Below are 19,739 nucleotides of genomic sequence, written 5' to 3' on the forward strand. Positions count from 1 at the left end.
GCCTTGGGAGTGAGAACAGGTTGGTTATTATTGTCTGTGTGTGTGTGTGTGTGTGTGTGTGTGTGTGTGTGTGTGTGTGTGTGTGTGTGTGTGTGTGTGAGCATGTATTACTCATGTTGTGGGGACATCTGTCTACATAGTCACATTGTGGGGACTTGCATTCTTTTTGGGGACAGAATGCAGGTCCCCATAACGTAAATCATTATATTCTAGGGTGAAGGATAGGTTTAGGGAAGTAGCAGTGGGGTTAGGTTGAGTCTCCATGAAATGAATGGAAGTCAATGTAATGTCCTCTAATGCGATGGAGACGCGACTGTGTATGTGTGCGTATGTGTGTGTAGGTGTGTGTGTGCGTGTGTGTAGTCTAGAAAAAGCACTTGGTGTTTTAGGTGGCTGACTCCTCTCATCTTAAAATAAAGATTCACACAAAAACCCGCACACACACACACACAGACCTACACACACCCACAGAGGTACACACACACACACACACAGATGTACAGACACACACAGGGAGAGAAACGCCACGTTGATGGAGATCCCTGTCATCATGGAGGCGCACGGTGGCCACAATAACCAACTGTATTCTGCAACAACAAACTGACAGTAATTGCATGTGAAATATGCGCGTGTTACCTGAAAAATTTGCTTTAGAGAGAACAGTGCCCTTCTCAAGTCACGTCCATTGGAATTATACAGCCTTTCTGGAGAGAGAGAAAGAGACAAAGGAGTGGTTATTATTCTAAAATTTAAACAGTAACAAGGCTTAGTAGAGTGACTCATTTTAAAAAGCTCACACAATTCAACAAATTGTTTCAACCTGACCATATAAGCAAGCTTTGTTTGGCCACAATCTGTTTGTATTTTTTATTCACTGGTGCACCTTTCATCTCTCACCAATCCTCATGTTTCATGACAAGATCAATAAAACTTGGAAGTAAAATGAGTCTCAGCTGTGCAAAAGTTGCACAATGGTTTGAATATGCAGAGGAACGCCGATAGAGTCGATGGAACCAATCACATCGTTTGGCTCTGACCACCTGACGCAGGCACTTCATCACACACTTTCACCGCGTCCTCACAACACGTGCGTGGTCTCTCTCTCTCTCACACACACATGCACACAAACACAAATGCACACACACACACACACACACACACACGTTGCAGTGGTGATTAGAGCTCTATTGGAATGTTAATGAGCTGCTGGCCGGGCTTCAACGGTGAGGTATTCAGGTCACAACATGGAAAGCACTCAGAACCAACGAACAACCTCTCATACTATCACACTGATATTCAGAATTATTACTATTATCCTTGAACACGAATACATCACTTCTATCATATTACAGAGGCTTAAAATGTTGTCAATTTTGACCCCATGAACTGTACTTTGTGTTTTCGTATTTCCTCTAAGGGTAGGCAACCATAGGCACGTGTGCCACCATCGCTACGTGGTAGCTTAACCAATGGCATACTAGCAATAAGAGTGCAAGATTTTTTTTGCAAATGTTGAAATGTCCCCTCCTCCGCATGCCAAATGACCTCTTTCACAGCCATTGGCAGCAGCGCGGCCTGTTATTTACGATAGTTTATAGGAGAGAAACGTTTGTAAAAATGTTGCTGTGCATGTTGCCTATATGGATGGAATGAAATTACAGATCCATAGGAGATTTCAATTGTAATGTGGTGTCATGATTAAACTTAATACTAACCTTAATGTTGATATGGCACACTGATTAACAAGAACATTTAAAATAAGCACAAAATAATCAAAAAGGTTGCAGATCCTTGTTCTATGGTAAAATAATCCTTTTTTAAATCTGGGGTTTATTTCATATTTCTGGTATTCAATGCGTTGATAATATTTGAACATGTTCTGGAGAATATATTCTCTTAATACTATTACAACTATCATATTTCTACTATTTTTACATAGTCAGGGTTATATTTTGATGTTGATATTTGATCTGAAATGATCATTTTGTCATTTTGTATTACTTAAAAATCACACATTCGGATTTCCATTCCCCCCTGTTGTACAAGTACTTTTCTTTGCATATTTGTATTTGCATACTACAAGCTGAACAGTAATTTACAACCATGTGTGCTCTGCATTAAGCTCAAAGTCTGCTCAGTTGGGTGTTTATACTGTCCATTTGTGCATATGAACATTTGTGTCAGCATGTGTAAATCTAGAGTTTGCGTGTTGATGACAAATCCTTCAGTCCATCAGGAGGGGGTTAAAAGCGTACAGAGGTAAGGGCCTGCTGGAGCTCAGTGGAAACAGTCGCTAAGCTAGACAAGGCTAACCCAAGGCCAGGGTCAAAATCATTATCATTCCGCACACAGACGAAGAATTACAGGCCTGTCTGTCTCTCCAACTGCGGGGACCCTTTCTGCGAGATCAGCAGTGGCATTCATGAAATACATATGTGATAGTCTACAGCAGAGATAATGAAAGCATCCATACCATTAGTGCCAAGAGGCAACTGGCAATGAGGCTCCGCGTATGGGAACTAAGAAGTGACTCCAAAAATTCAACAAAGAAGGAACATTTCCACATAAACATGTGTAAATGTTGAAAGAGGTGAACTAAGAGAAAGGAATGGAAGGACAAGACAGGACAGGACCGGGAAAAGAAAACAGAGGAAAGGAAAGTGACGACCACCGACTACAGGCCAGGGTCTGATTTGAGGAAAGAAAGCCAATTGCTTCCGGGAAATCAAGGCTGAGGAGAGAAATGAGCGAGCCAAAGACGTGGAATTCCCCTTCCAAAAATACACAAACGTTGTGTACAAATGTTGATTTTGTACCTTTTCTGAGTTAGTCCAGCTGATTGAAAACATGCTTAGTTTAGGGATGCACCAACTTTTTACCAAGTTGTTGGTGTACAATTTGGTATTTTAATATAACAAGAGAAAAGTTATATATCTGTATTTATTTGTTAAATTGTGTTTTACAAAGTTAGGAGAGCAATAGTGAAGTCAAGCCTGATGTTTCCCTACACATAAAGAATAACCCCACAATGAGGCATTCAGCTTATTAATTAAACACTGGCATTGGATCGGTACTCGGTATGGGTGTGGGAATCCCTGTTATCAAACACAGAGTTCGAGTGTTTGTGCCCCACTCAACCGACTTCACATTTACCGTCAGGTATTTCTCACGTGACAGAGATCATTTGGGCATAATCACTAGAGCCTGTTCAAATCACACTCTTCCCCTTAGAATACTAAATACACAGAACCACTGGAAAAAAAGAAAGTCAATAAAATAATCAATCAAGTCAGATGATGATTAGCCACACTCCTATATGTGACCTTTCATTTGGTTTAATCCTATTTTTTCGTAAAACGGTGGAGAACACAGATAAGTGGCAGGTGCAATGATCTCATCCAATAATTCACAACAGACTCCGAACTGTGGCTCAGTCTCATAGCTCCTCTTTTCAAATGGCCCGTTCGGTCTGGACTTCCACGTTCTCGTTTCTCTAGGTTTCCCTGGAAATCGAGTGACCACTCAATGACGCAGGGAACACTTCGCCTGGCCCTTGACGGTCAATGGTAGCTTCAGCCGCTCACGTGTAGTGTTCATCAGGCCATGAGCGAGGCTGTCGGGGTAACCTTTACCAGAATGTCTGTTGTCCATCAGGAGCATGTCAGCAGCAGTGATAACGTGAACGAGATTGATTCGTTCTGGTGAAGCAGTTGGTGCGAGAAGGTGGGCATTATAATTAGCTAGACTTTACAGGGATCAACAACCAGCAATGTATATACACTGAATTAAATCTTCAGAAAATACATGTTTTGGTTTTCTATAATCTTTTTTATATTTGGCTGGTTTATTATAAGAAGCTTCTCATCTTATACTTCCCTGGCAGACACTGACAAGCCAATCACAAAATATGGGATATATTAATGTAATAGTTACATGGCATTGACCCATTAAGGACCCGCTATGTGCAGGCTGATGTTGGGGTGATCATACATGAAGGATATATCACCCAGCTGGAAACAGATGGTGAACAGTATGCAACATGCCAGACAACAGAGGTCGCACACCACCACACTCATTTCTATGTTGGAGCTAACCATCTCCACAGTCATTTAATATGGCAATGAATACTGAAATATTTTGTGATAAAATCCACCAGATGGTTGAGGTCATTTTATTTCTTTCCAAATAAAATCCCGTTCGTTCACAGTATTTATTTAATCAAATATATATCTATATTTTCTTGATTCTAACACACTGACTGACTTCCTCACACTTTTATCTGACATAAACATCCAATAGTACATTTGTTAAACTTACCCTGTAATCACCTGATAGCTGCGGACAAAGTCTTGTCAACATAATTACCCTTCTGCTCCAGAGTCAACAGAATCTGACATGCTAAATAATGAATGAGCCATTATCCCACTGGCACAGTTCAGAGATCCAGCTGTCTTAACACTGCGTGTCGGGAGTGATGGTGTATTCAAACTGAAAGTAACTCAAACAAATGACTCTCACCTTCAACCTCTGGGCCAAACAGCTTGAAAACAACACTGCCTTAGTATTCTCCAAAGGGAGACTGCAATAACAGCACAACACAAACTAGGAAGATAACACATCTTAATTAGATGCCATCCAGTGGTCGAAGAGAAAGAGGAGTAGATGGAGGAAGGAGAGGAAAATTGCAAAAGTACGTTTTTTGAAGGGAGGAATTGCCTGTCCCTGTGTCTCTTGCTGATCGTTCTGCTTTTTTTTCCTGGCCCTAGATTTTATTATTGTCACAATAAAAGCTGAAACACTCACTGGGATGTGTCACTGTGGCTAGTGCGTGTGCTTGTGTAGAATGTGTGTGTGCATGCACAAGCCCATGTGTCCGCTGAGTGCAGACAGACAGACATTTCATTTATAGGTTCGCTTAGAGTTTTACTGTTTTGTTTTGGAGGACTCGCAGTTCATTTGCACACTTTCACCATGACCTCACACGCACTGCAATATGTCAGCCTTAACAAGTCATTTAGTCCCATATTCCATCTTAAAAGTTGTAATTTTCTTTTAGCAAGGGGGGAAAGTCCGCCAGCAGAATGAGGTATTTCCACTTGTTTCTGATGTTTTCTGTTTTAATCTAATATGATTAAAACTACACTCTCGGTTCACATGCATTTAATGATGTTTGAAAACACACACAACATATAAACTGTAGCTTTTCTATTGACCAGGTATACTAAACCATAGGCACATTCTCCCTGCTTTACAATAAGTTTGAAATTCTAAAACACACTTTTTGCAAATAAATAAACTGTTATCTACATTAGACACATCATTCAAAACTAAGAGCCTGTGCGTGCTGTTTGATAAACACTGTCACTGAAATGCCACACTCAATTATCAATCGCCTACAACCTGAATGCACCTGTTAGATCACTTAAATCCGAGCTTGGACAGCATAGGATTCAGGTTTGCTCTTCAATGTGCACAACAATGGAGGCCAATTTTGAAGAGAGAGTTAGCTGCAATATACTAGATTTTGTTCACAGTCCAAAACAATAATTATGTTCATGTCAACTTCAGTTAAAGTAATTGTGTCTTATATTGTTAAAGGTAGAGGAGTATTGAGAGATAAACAAATGTATTTGTTTAACCATTGCATTTGTGTTCATAGTCTATATTAACAGCATGCGACAAATTAAATTATCAAAGACTAGATATTCATGTTTCACACTTAGCACTTCAGTGTGCTGTTGGCAATTGCAAAAACAGTAAGAGCCACTCCCAGCATGCCGGACTACATTATAGCTTTAAAGGAAAGACATGGAGACTGGAGTCCAGATACTGTTTAAGCTTGGTTTACATTTTCATTGGGTTTATCACATGCTAAACACCAAATGAAGGACCCAACAGACATGAAAATATGTCACCATGTTTATTCTCCTGTTTGTTTATAATTCCTTTGACTTAAAATCCCTGCAGAAAAATATAATTCAAAGGCTCAATAATGAATTAAATAATGGGTCAAAGGGCCTGGTATAGAGCTTTATAGAGTGCAAATGTGCATTTGTTTCAGAATATAGCAGAAAAAACTGAATGAACCTGCAAGTCCATCAGCACACAAATACATGTGTACGTGGGAGTGTCCTTTACTGTGAAACAGGGATTCCCTCAGTGCCGAGGCCGTCTGCTAAGTCGTACCCGAGTGGTCAGACGCCTCCTTCCTCTTCTGCCATAATGAGATTAGTGCTGTGACCCTTCAGCGTTGACTAATCCCTCAACATTTACTGCACCATCTACACATCTCCAAACAGAAAAACACACAGGCCAGCTCAGGCTACACTAGTCCTAATCCACAGCAATTATACTGAAAACCTGGTACTTAATTTTGTTTTTTGCAACGCAACAAATGCTAAATCGCAGCGTCCCCACTTGACTGAAGTCTAATTCTGCTTAGTTGGCTTTAGCAAAGAGCACCATCAGTCTATTACTACTATGCTTAATCTTCAGATTAAACAATGGAAGCTAGCTCAGCAGATGTTTCTTAAAGTCAACCTGGTTACAGAAACACATTGGTGTGAAGGTGAGATTCTGCAGGCTGACACGAAGAAAATGCAAGGACAAACCAAGAGAATCATAAGAATCTGTTTGGCATCCAGCATACGAGTTTATCAACGTCATCTATAAGCATTGCAAGTCTCTACTTGTGACTCTTGTGTTGTTTTTGGCCACAGAAGCAGTTTTTTTTTGCTTAGAGACTGGACATAGTGGAGCATTCAGCAGCTGAACGAAAAGATACTGCATTTCTCTCAAGAGGAGAAGATCATAAACTGAGATAGACGATACGGTCAAAATCTTCTGTCACAATAACAATTTATATCTTGATATGTATGTGTATATATATAAACGATATAGCATATTTTCTGGTATTTTAATAAATAAATGGTCCATATGAAATAACCACATGATGTTGAATACTATTGTGAAAAGTGCTGTGTATTTTCTCATTTGATTGAGAACTTAAGTGCAAAATAATCAGATTTCCTGAGAAAGTTTAGTTAGTATGCGCTTGTTATTTTCAATTTAGACAACGTAGTTGTGTCATCGCAATATCTCAATATATGATTTCATCACAATACGATTCCATTGCTAGACGATAAACTATCATATTCGATTATCCCCCAGCCCTAGATAAAAGCAACGAGTATTGGACTTACGTTTATCAGGTAGCCAGAGACACAACTCCAAATTATGTTGCTCTGGATCTGCTGAACGTGCAACGAGGCAACTGTTTGCTAACAAGTTCGCCATACAAACTTAAAATATAATATGTCAACGTTGTGTTCATAGCTCAAACATGTATTATTGATTGTTTAAGTAAACATGTCACCGACTACATTTACATTTATAAATGAATTGGGATAGAAAAGAAAAATAAAGTAGCCGTTGCAAAAGAATCATAAGATGCAGTTCCTCTTGCGACCACTAGATGCTGGCTCCAAGTACAAAGTGAATCCCAACTTCTCTTTGGAAAAACAAAGTCAGTGCATTTCTGCAGAGGAATTCGGAGTCTCAACAACTATGATGCTACTGATGCTGAACTCATGTTGTCCTACCATCACCTTTATCATTTTCCTTCTCTTATCATTTTTCCATTGCTTAAATATTGAGCGTAATTACTGTAAGAGATGCAACACCCCAACAGTAAACCTCATCAGAGGAATTATTTCAGTGTAACACATCTTTACTGGATCACAGGATATTTACAGATAAGCACACACTGATGTCAACCAAGGGTAATATTTTTCAGGACGGCACAACTGTCTATGGGTCAGACGAGAGAGGGGCGGGTCACAGCTGCATTAAAGCCCAGTTATAACCACTGACTCGTGTTTCTGAAGGATTTCATTGCACCCCTCTAAAAAAGCCTCCACACGGCTGTCTGGGCCAATCAGTCAGTTGGCTTTCAGACTAGGTCTTTAGTGGGATCTAAAATAAAGAAGTGAGAGGAGCATGAGGTGTAAAATGGCATGCTGGAGAGCTTGATTTAATCCTAGGAAGTCTTTACCTCTCTGTGCTGGTCATGCTAAATATAGGTGGGTTGGGTGTCTAACATATTGTAACATACTGTAACATACATACTGGGTTCAATCTTTGTTCAGGTCATGCAGTGCACTGTGTGTGTGTGTGTGTGAACTCGATGATAGGATTCCAGTTATTGCCAATGCAGTTTCACCTCTGTCAGGAATTTCTTATAAACAACTAGTACAATTTGTCTCCAGCTGATCATTGGAAACAAGGACATTTCACACTCTGGCAGATTTGTTTTCACTTGTTTTAAGACAACGTAATGCAAAATTAAATGACGCTTCAATATTGAGTTTTTAATATGTCTTTGTATGGGTTTGCATTTTGTATCAGTACCCATGTGCAAAGATACTATTGGGTGGTATTTCCTTCTTATGTGCACATATGTGTGGAGTGGCGTGTCCATTAATCTGTCATTAAAAGAACAAATACTCCATCAATCTGTCATAATCAAATATAGTTTGGACAATAATGCATGATTTCAGTCTCATGTCAAGTGAAGTGAAAAGGAAAAGTTGGCAGGCAGCAAAGGCCAGACTGCTGAGGATAACTCGGTTATTTTGTGACTGTCTATTTTTTGTCTGTTGGTCTTGGCCTACAGTATGAGTACTGGAGGCTGCTGATGGTACATATGACGATAGAGGCCCCATGAGCCCAGTGTGTGTGTGTGTGTGTGTGTGTGTGAGAGAGAGAGAGAAAGAGGGAGAGTGAGACCTCCAAGGTTTCACTGTAGGATTCATAAGATTTAAAGAGTGGCAACGGACCTAGACAGAGATTACACTCGACTCAGCAATGACACACACACACACACACACACACACATACCCACACAAGCACATACCCGCGTCCCCAGGCAGATACAGTACAACAACACTTGGGAGGACATGCAAACAAACTTTTATATGAGTCCCATAAATCCACCCCTGTGGAAACAAATGGCTGCTATATTTTATAGTGAACACACACTGACATACAGTGCATACAACATGCCTACATACACACTTTCATATATAGACACACACATGCAGTTAAACATATCCAGACTGTAACCTTGAACCCTGATGAAGGACATCAGCTGTAAAAGAATTTCCGAAGCAGATGTCTTCAGGAAGGAAAGTTACTGCCACATAAACACATGCAAACACATAAAAATACACGCAGGCTCGCAAACACAGTGAGTCTCGACATACCGACATGACCAGAACGTGCCCTGTGCCCTTCATATGCCCCTGGCACCTCTGAATTAGTCCACAAACGCACACAGACAGAAACATTTACCCACAACACAAATATACCCAGCTTTTCTTACGGGCATCCGATGATACCACGGTGATGACAGGCCTGAGCCTGACAGGCAGCTTCCGTACTGCTCTATATTCACACACAGACTACCTTAGTTACTGTACTGTATACACAGGGAGTGATAACTCATTATATACTCACATCAACATTTTAAGATTTACTGACATTGGCAAATATTTGCCTCCGCTCACTTCCATTGTGTGCGAACAAAGGGGGAAAAAAAATATTTCGCTTCCGCTGGCAAAGCAAATTTGCATCTTCACATCACGTGGAGTTCAACTTTGGTGAACTTTGACACACATAATTGAAGCCTCAACCTTAAGCAAAGACGTGTGTGGGTGTGGTTGACCCCACCCGGCACTGCCCACAGTCAGCACACATATCACCCCAGAGGTGACGGTCACTCGCCGTGTCCTAATATCCTCTCAACACTACTGAAGCAAGCGCCGCTGTGTATAGAAACTTCAGAAAGCAGCAGATATTACTGAAGTAGCAATTCTCCTGTATATCCTGGAGATATCCGTTCCGAATCAATGTCCAATTTGCACTGGAAGAAACGCAGCTTCTTGACATTTTTCTGTCAGAAAGCATTCTGTGCTGTAAAGATTGCTTCCTGCAAACTGCGTTGGAGGCATATCATGTTGAAGCATATATCCTTATATTAAGCACAGTTGCTTTCTTGCCGAGATGAGAAGATTGACTCCCATCTGTGTATAGCAAATGTGAAGCTACAGTAAGCAGCCGGTTAGCTTAGCTTAGCATAAAGACTGGCTACCCTGGCTCTGTCCAAAGGTCACTAAAACACACTCACTACCTTATAGTCTATAAAAAGTATATACAAGTTAATTCATGAAAATAATGTCAAACTATTTATTTAACTTCTGATGAAAAAGCTGTCAATCTTTTGGATGATTTCTGTCATTAAATTAAATTTGCATGTGACCGACAAAGTGTGAAGTGGTTGCTCTGTCTTTGCGATAATGCATTGTTATAAAGTGTGACCTGATTTTTTTGCAGCCTGCAGTCAGACACAAAAGCTGATTGTGGGAAATATTGTGGTGCTGAATCCCACATACAAGCGAGCACGTGTGAAACAAGTGCCTAGTGTTTTCACTCGCTCTCCCCCCTCACCCTTTGTCATTCTGTCACTCCCTCGCTCTCTCTCTCTCTCTCTCTCTTTCTCTCTCTCTTTTCTCACGCTTGCTGCTGATGTCAATGTTAATTGACTGGATTCCCTAAGCATGTGCAATGGTCAGAAATAAGATTCGAAATGAAATGTTAGATGAGAGGATTGATACTACTCTCATCTATGATAAGTGTGAGGCTTCAGTCAACATCCAGTTAGCTTAGCGTAGCACAAAAATCATTCAACTTTTTCTCAACTAGTGCATCGTTATAATGATTCCCTGGGCATGTGCAATGACAGAAATAAGACAGAAAAAAAAAAAAAAGCAGAGAGATGAATACATTTTGGAAGTAAAATTAGAACCGATGATTATGTATGTACGTATGATCATTTCAAAGTGGTTTAATTGTCTAAACTGCTCTTTGGCAGTGTTTTTGATGGTGAATCACCCAAATCAATTGGCTGGATTGAGTATATAGAAAAGGGGAGCCTGACAAAGAAGAGAGAGGAAGACAGACATAAAAGAGTGAGTGAGAAAGGCAAACACAGCAGAAGCTGACGGAGAAACCAGAGTAAGACTGACAGCAGCCCGAGCGGGTAAACAGGGAGGATATTGTAGGATATGTGCTGCTTGCTGAGTGGATTAGCTCAGTGAAATCTTGCTCTGACTCACGCACTTGCCTATTGTTATACTCCTCCCTTGCTTGTGTGTGTGTGTGTTTTCCTGTGCGTGACCTTAATACAGCAGGTATGATGAGATCAGACAAAAGCTATAAGGGAGTTCTGGTATAATTACGGTTATTTATCAAAAGACAATGTACCAATTCAATGTTTTGGGGACTATATTCCACCTGCTGGTCTTGGCTTATAGTTGGTGATAGAGGGCCCATTAATAGTGTGTGTGTGTGTGTGTGTGTGTGTGTGTGTGTGTGTGTGTGTGTGTGTGTGTGTGTGTGTGTGTGTGTGTGTGTGTGTGTGTGTGTGTGTGTGTGTGTGTGTGTGTGTTTTTATGACTTGTGGGGACATAAATCTGTTTACACAGTCACATTGTGGGGACTCGCCTTCCTTTTGGGGACCAAATGCAAGTCCCCATAACGTGAAACATTAGAAGTTAGGATGAAGACTTGGATTTAGGTTACAATCTTATTTATTTTTTTATGTACTGGGGTTAGAAGCAAAATGAAGTCCAACCAAAATATTCTCTAAATCAAACTGCCAAAACAATATTCCCTAACTTTTCTAGTCTGGAGTCTGGAATCCCAAAATAGCAGACTTAGAACTTATAAAACTATTTGCATCACCATGGCAAAGTTTTCTCTCTTTCCTCAATCTCCTCACCTGTAAGACAGCGGACCACAGAGCTATGACATAACTTGTGGAGCTGCTGGCCAGCTGCTGCTGCTCTGTCTGGCAGGTGCATTTACTCCTTGCTTTGTTTTTCCCTTGTGTTTTCTTCCCTAAGTGATTTACCATTTCCCTGGAAATCATCCTGCTCCCCGTCTCTCTCCACACATCCCCTAAACCCATCATCTCTGAAACCCCACGGCTGGCCGAGATGCCAAGCCCACAGATTCTCCAGCGTGTGTTCTGGATGTTTAGCTTGTGGTGATTGTAATGTTTTATTGCATTATGTAATCGCTTCAAAATGATTAAAACAGACCAGTTAGAGGTTTGTGCAGGTACACTCAGCTGCATATATGCCCAGACACAATACTCAGACGCATACAAAGCCAAAGACACATGCACATATGCAATATATTTCTTCCAGTAAGAGCAATGAGGGTTGGAAGAGCAAACCCCAAACAGCAGTGTGTTGTGCAAGCGCACAACAGTTGGGCTGCTTGTGTTTGTCTGCATAAATAGAGTTCAGGAAAAAAAGAAAAACTGCCACATCCACAGAAAGCAGAAACACTGCAACACACAGACAGGATCCATCACACCAAAGCAACTGATCACAATAGACGTTAGACAGCTGCAACAAACAACTGGATTACACAGCAAAAAACATAAAAGCCGTAAACAATTTTACTGCATAATATAAGCTTATTGTAGGCAGTGCACTTGTAAGCAGTGCAACGTGCACACTTGTTATTTCTGTCTGCTTCTGGCTTACTGCAACAGAAGACATTTAACTATCTTTGGACCGGGGTCCCCTTCACCAACGTTACAGTAAGAAAGCAAGACGGCAAGTTATTTACAGTTGGAGACAAACTGAAGAGTGCTACTGGAGTAGGAATTGAGAACAGCTGCAGGATAGATGTGTGTTACAGGATTTTCTACAGCAGCTACTGCTGTAAAGTTATCCCACCACTTCCACTGCTCTACACCTTCATCCCTAATGCCTCATCAGCCCAGAGCAGTAACTAAGGCATGAGTCATTTGGGCGCAATGATCTCAGTCGCTCCTCTGGGTCTCAGCAGCTGACGAAGGGAAACTATTTGAGTGTTTTTCTCTTTCCTTCTTTCTCTCTGTGAAACGCCGATCAAAAGTTAGCAGCGTGTCGTGTATTCTGAATGCATAACTACTGATTTCAGATGATGATGAGATAGCGAAAACAAAGTGGACACATAAACACACATTTGCACGAACATATTACGGCTGTGCACAGATAAAACAGATTGAGTGACAGGTCTAAACTTGTCAGAGAGCATGCAAACAATTCGTTGGCACAGCAAAATATCCTTGTTGACTCACACACACGCACACAGAAAGATCATGAGGCCCAATTTCTTGAGCCAAAGCCACAGGTGTTTGAAGAGAACAAAGAGTCATAAACCGTATGTGAAGCTGAGCAGAGTAAATATAGATGTAGAGATCAGAGCGGGCAGGCCAGAAGAGGAAAAAGGTTGCAGAGGTTAAAAACAACAGAAGTGGTGAGTGTTTGACTGAAACCAGTCAGGGGATGGGGAAGAGAAATGGAGACACATGGACAATGTAGAGCAAAGTAGATTAATAGAGGATGAAGGGGAAAGGATGCCAGATTGAAAAGTAGTTAGAGCATGTTGGCTAAGGTTTGCACGGATATTAGAGTGCAGCATGTCAGCAAAACCCTATAATATGTCTGGAGTTTTACAACTGCACAGCCACAGATGTCCTTTACCACTGCCCCCTCCCAGCTTACACATTACCAAGCATTATCTCCCTGTCACACCATGCCATTACCAGGCCTTATCTCCCACAGCGGGGGGACACCAATACAGTAAATCACTGTTGGAACCAGCTGCAGTCATCTCTTTCTGGAGCATCTCAAAGGCAGAATGCTGTCACTACCACTGCACCCCCCATCGGTAAATCAACACTGAATAGTGACTACTGCTTTTTCACCGGGGACCACCATGTCAGTAAGCTCATATTTACAGAGATTTTGCCTGATGCCACCAAATCCTCAAAACATCTCTTTAAAGTGGATAAGTACAGTTACTATAAACCTTTGATGTTGTACGGTGGCCTATTATTACTTTTGTGTCCAATCAAAGCAGGATAAAAAAAAATACAACTGGAACTTCGGCAAGAAAAGACAGACAGATGCAACACAATCTTTGACTCCGTTTTTGACAAGCTGCTAATTTGTTATGAAACAGCCCGACCAGAGAAAATCAAAGCAAGTCACTTCACCTCCACCTCCAGCCCCCCCTTCTCTTTTACATTACTGCGAGGGGTGATTAGAGACGGATAATTGGGGCACAGAAATCCAGCAGTATAGGAGCCACATTTTTTTGAAAAAGGGCTAAATTCCAGAGGTGACTGCTCGAATAGGCTCCAAAACACATGCAAGGTCTTTTGTTCTGCACTACGGCTCTTTTGTTTCACCTGCTGTGTGCATTACAGGGAGCTTCACCTGTCAGATAGCATAGCCTTTTGTATATTTGATCACTTAAACTGTATTTAATTACCGCATATCCTTTCACTTCAGGGGAGGCTGGGAAATGAGGCCGCAATGGGAAACAAATGCGTTCTGCTAATGTGCTTCACAAATACAAAATGAATGACAACGTATCACAAGAAATAATGACTCGATATCTGTGAAATGTGCTGTGTGTTTAGAGCTATATCAATCAGCCAGACCGATTTATTGAATCTATTAGTTTTGAGGTGGTTTAAAAACAGTGTCTATAAAAGGTGGCATGGAATGTGCTAAGCACATTTATGCCACCAGAAGGTTGATCCCTTTGCCTTCAGGCCAATATGTCAACTTTGCACATAAGCCATGGAATAAAATAATTGTCAAATGTCCATCAAATATGCAGATTCGGGGTCATGGTTGCTCATTTTACAAAAAAGCTAGATGCATATTACATAGCCACATAATAACAATCGACAAATTCACATCCCTTATAATAAAATAACTGTTTTGACGTTATCATTTTGTGGGAATGTAATCAACACGGATGCCTCCAGGTGCCACTGATGATGCTAGCGGGGCTGTAGACCTCTAGACCTTCTGTAGTCTTGTTACGTAACATTTTTGCTTCGTGCAGTTTTTCAAGGAAGAAATCTAATAGTTGTGCAACAAAAGATATCATTTTCCCTTACTACGTCACATCATTATTTCTTCCAATTATCTTTTATCCTCCTCATTCCACCCTTTTTCGCCCCTAACACTTCCTGTTACTCTCACATTTAGCGGGTAAAGGTTGTGCTGCCTTCCTCGCATGTTTCTGTGCTGTCAACACTTTCTAAAGATAACACCTCCACCTCACCCACACCCCTGAACCACTTCTCTCCACCCCAGTCAGCTACAACGACTCTGCTGCGACAGAGGAGGCTAAAATTAACCCTTAAATAAGGGTTTCTGATTGGCACTCTGATGAGTCTACAGACCACGGTATCAACTAAGAGAAGGGGAGGAAATATAGGAAACAGGGCACACGAGTAGATATTGAGAGACAACAGAACAAATGAAAGAGAGATGCTTAAGTAGATGGGCAAAGTGAAATTGGCTCAGGCTAAGCGTTGTTCAACCTGAAGCTGAGGACACTCAGGACACCTACCCTGCATCAAAAGATAAATTCCTGTTAAATTGACGCTAATCTCCCAGTGAGGAAAATACAGTGAGCTGGATCATTAAAGTGCCACGAAGGCCTCCCCAGTGCAGACACATTGCCTGCAGAGAAGTGCTTACACTAGCAGACAGAGTCTCTGCTTTGCTGATCATGCCAATGTGTACTCCTTCTCATATACAAACAGAACAAACTCATTAACTCACACACATTTTCACAGCCTCACTTACACATACACACATACACACATCACAGAGCATCCTTAATCCCACATTGGCAAGCCTGAATGTAATTTGATCTTTCCGTGAGCAGCGATGCCAAGAAATGCCAAGGAGAGCCGTCTTTCTTAAAGTTGTACTCGTTTTTTCAACCTTGTGGCCCTGAAAGAAGATCAATGAACAACTGAAGGAGGTCGCAAACTCTAAGATCTCCCTAACATTTGACCTAAATACAATCAAATCCTGATCCGTGTCAATCAAACCTGAAAGCTGATGAAGACGGCAAGATTAGGAAAATCTGTAAGGAATTGATCCTTTCCTGCATTTCAGTCTCATGAAACAAATAATTATCATGCATGTGGCACAGTCAGCTATCCATGTACTCCATCCAAAGCCATGCCATGCAATCCCACTATATTGACCAACTAATAATGAGTCACAGATACTTGATTCCTCAAGCAATTTGTATTCTTGATTGTGACAGACTTTTCATTTAATGGACAGTATGCTGACCACTCCTCTGACAATTTGAAGGTCAAGACCCTGAAGGATTAGAGAGTGTTAAACTGGCAGATGAGTGGATAGCTGAACTGTCTCATTGAAGCCACGCTGAGAGGGGGTTGTAAATGGTCAGTAGGTCTCTAAAGTGAATGGATTGCTGTGACTCGCTCACGCTATCTGATTATATGTCCAATGCTGCAGAAGTACCACTCCAGAGTATCAACTCCAGTCAGGATCTGGCTGTTGCTCAGCATCTGTGCCATGCTGAATGAAATCTGGAGTGTGGCAATGGAGTGAACAAACTCTTTCAACAATCTTTGGCACCGGGTAAAAATCATGAAAGTTTCACTCATGCCCTTGAAAAAGAAATGCATCTCATACGGTGAGGATGCATTCTTCTCTCTACTAAAATACCGTTGGCCTTGGACATTTTTTTCTTCAAATTATGCCGAGAGAACTAAGAAGAGCCAAGGGAGGGTGTGTGTATTATATGTGCATGTGTATATAAGTGTGAGAGAAATATTTAGCTTCACAATAGTATTCGCAATATACTGTATATATATATATATATATATATATATATATATATATATGGTGTTCTATTCATTCTGCAGCAGCACACAGCCGCTATAAAATGATGAGCGGCACTGCTAATATTTCACACGATCATTAATATCCTCTGTTCTCGTGTTTCACTGAGTGCGTGGCTTAGCCTCTCCACACACACACACATGGAGCAGAGCAGTTAACACACAAGCCAGTCATAATTATGTTTTAATGAAAACTCAACTCATGGCTTTTGTTCCTGGTGTTCTTCACCACTGTTTTGGAAGAAGGAAATAACGGGAGTAACAACAAGGCGAACCAGCTTCAAAAGTGGCATGTTTAATGCATGCCAAGGTGAAGTGTGGTTCATGTGGTATTAACTGGTGAATATTTGTACAAGCAACAGATAAATATTCAAAGAAATTTGAACAAAACTTTAAAGTTCTAAATTTGGTATAATTGAGCAAGTTCAGGGGTTTGTGACCCTTACATTGGGTAAACACAAACTGCTACAGCATGTTGCAAAAATTATGATAATAGTTTAGAATCATTATTTCATTCTTAACAATTTGTATTATCTTTTACCCTGTAAAAATGAAAACAAGTTATGTCACAAACTAAATTGACAACAAAATGTTTCCTTGTATGTGTCATTTTCTCTCCTTAACACTATTGGTCCCACTCCTAGTGACCTTTCCCCTCACCAGGTTCTCAACCAATCCGGGGCACAGATTCTAGGATCCAGAATTAGCACCGCTATCACTGGCGTGAAGAATGTTGACCGTGCAGACAAGTCATGGAGGAAAGGAGTGAGCAGAGACAAAGTGCGGGGGTGATATAAAGAGAGTGAGTTGCAGACAGAAAAAAGGATTGTTATCTCTTGTTATAGGACTGGGCTGTTATGTTAAAGTAATGAGAAAACAGAATCATCCATGTGTTTTCAGAGCAATCTTTTTTTCCTAAATTATGACCAGAGAGAGACTTTACATTACATGATAAGCCAGAAGGCAAGACAATTCGAGAGTGAGAAAATGTAATCTTGAAGCAGCTGAAACGCTAAATCATGAATCATTTTAAATGATAAGTGACCAGTTCTGTCAACTGTGCTAGATATTGGTAAAATGTACACTTTAACAGTCTACAGCTACGCTAGCAGCTACGTGAGGCTGTACACAGGCACAGTGATGCTTTGAGCTAATGATTTTCAACAATTTAGCATGTTAACATTTGCTAAATAGCACTGAAGACAAAATACAAAATACATGGTACTGTAATTAGTTTTGCTGGTATTTAATCAAAATATAAGTATTGGACAAACTGGAATTTTGTCATGATAGTGGTGCGAAATGAAAAGTTCATGTATTTGTAGTACCAAGATAAAAATAAGAGTTTGTGTTGCTTGATAGCTCCTATCATTCCCTCCCTCCCTTGCAAATCTCTCATTCAGTTCTTTCTTCCTACTCTTCTCATAACATTTCCCCTTTTCGTGCTGCGATCTATTTCTTTAAGCACCCTCTAACTTTCAATGATACACACACTCTGTCTCCTCCTCCCTCCTCCTCTTCACCATCACAAACGAGTTTAAGGGTGTCACACTGTGAAGCCTTTACCAGCCCCAGAAGGTGGAAAAGAGCGTAAACTTTATGGCCACATACACAGGAAAAGCTTCCATTCACTTTTCTCTCTCTGAACTGTGTAAAAGCTCCCATCATACGTGTTTAATGCAAATACTGACATGATCACAATACCACATTGAATTGGAGAAATTTCACATAGTAGTCAAACGTGCCTCTGACTGGGAGGTCTCCTGTCTTGACACAAGCATGTTCCATGTGTAAACCCCTGGACAGCCATCGAAGCGTGCACTGCAATGTGTGCTCAAGCTTGCTGATGTGTCTGACTGGGCATGTGTGTGTGTCCAGGGAGAACCTCGCGTCAAACACGTATATAAACATGTCACACAGCACTCACCGATGCAGGCGTGCACACGGACGGTCAGCTGGGTTCGTAGAATAACACTGTGCTTCTTCCCTCTGGACCTGACAACGAAAGAAGCAGAAATATCTTTATGAAAGCAGTGATATATTTCTAGTTTCTGCACAGTCATTTCATTTACAACCCTTGCTTCAGTGGAGCGATCTGTCTCATTTCACAATTTATTGACACTTGACGCGAGAGAATAATATACGGCAACAAATGAAACGGCATTGGATAAGGAAGTGCAATTATTTTTTACTTGTGTTAAATGTTCTTGATTTTAAGACTAACTATCATGCAAGGACTTGTTATGATGGACCTTTTTTTTATAATGCAGAGGCCGTTGGCATGATGGGAATTGTGCAGACAAACAGTGGCCTGCATTGAATTTGTACCCCCCCTATACTGATACGCATCTGAGCTTTGAGACCGCGAAAGTGCAGCAGCAGACACAACACACATACACACACCTCCGCATACCATCGTGAGCACACATTCATATACAGCATATTTCCAGTGGGAAAACAAACGGAGCACACACAAACATAAGGGTAAAGGATGATGGTATTTGGAGAGCGACTCCAACTCTCTCTCCTAACCTCAGTTGTTATTTTCCAGTCTGTGGGAGCTTATCGCTGACTTCCATCACTGACATGCTGATAGCGTCCAATCCAAGCAGGGAAAGCACTGCTCTGATAACATGCAAAACATGCAGCGAGGATAACACACACCCAAACAAAAAAACGGCTGGCCTCCTATCCTTCTGTTAAGCTGCGTTATCAGCTTTGCTAAGAAATGGAGCAAAAATGTTAACACGATCTGCATGAGATGCTGATAGCTAACTGTGTTTTTTCTTGCAGTTTCAATTTCCTTGCTGTACCTGTATGATAATGTGTTGTGTGAGAATGACAGGTGAGAATAAGGCTCCATGGAAAATTATACCCATGATGCAACGATTGGATGTGAGAATGTAAAAGACTGAGGATAAGAATGGAT

The 19,739-nt window shown here is 40.9% G+C and overlaps 1 protein-coding gene across 3 annotated transcripts in view; it reads right to left on the bottom strand.

Moving 5' to 3' along the window:
• Positions 1–19,739, bottom strand: part of fhod3a (formin homology 2 domain containing 3a) — a 58,224-nt gene that overhangs the window by 31,143 nt on the left and 7,342 nt on the right. For all 3 annotated transcript variants that reach the window (XM_079176031.1, XM_079176030.1, XM_079176029.1), the window contains exons 3-4: positions 18,738–18,805; positions 637–704 (exon numbers count right to left, since the gene is read on the bottom strand). In XM_079176031.1, the coding sequence (XP_079032157.1) occupies positions 637–704; positions 18,738–18,805 (136 nt within the window). The remainder of the gene's footprint in view (positions 1–636; positions 705–18,737; positions 18,806–19,739) is intronic.

This window comes from Pholis gunnellus (genome assembly GCF_910591455.1).
Source record: "Pholis gunnellus genome assembly, chromosome: 16".
NCBI classification, from domain to species: domain Eukaryota; kingdom Metazoa; phylum Chordata; class Actinopteri; order Perciformes; family Pholidae; genus Pholis; species Pholis gunnellus.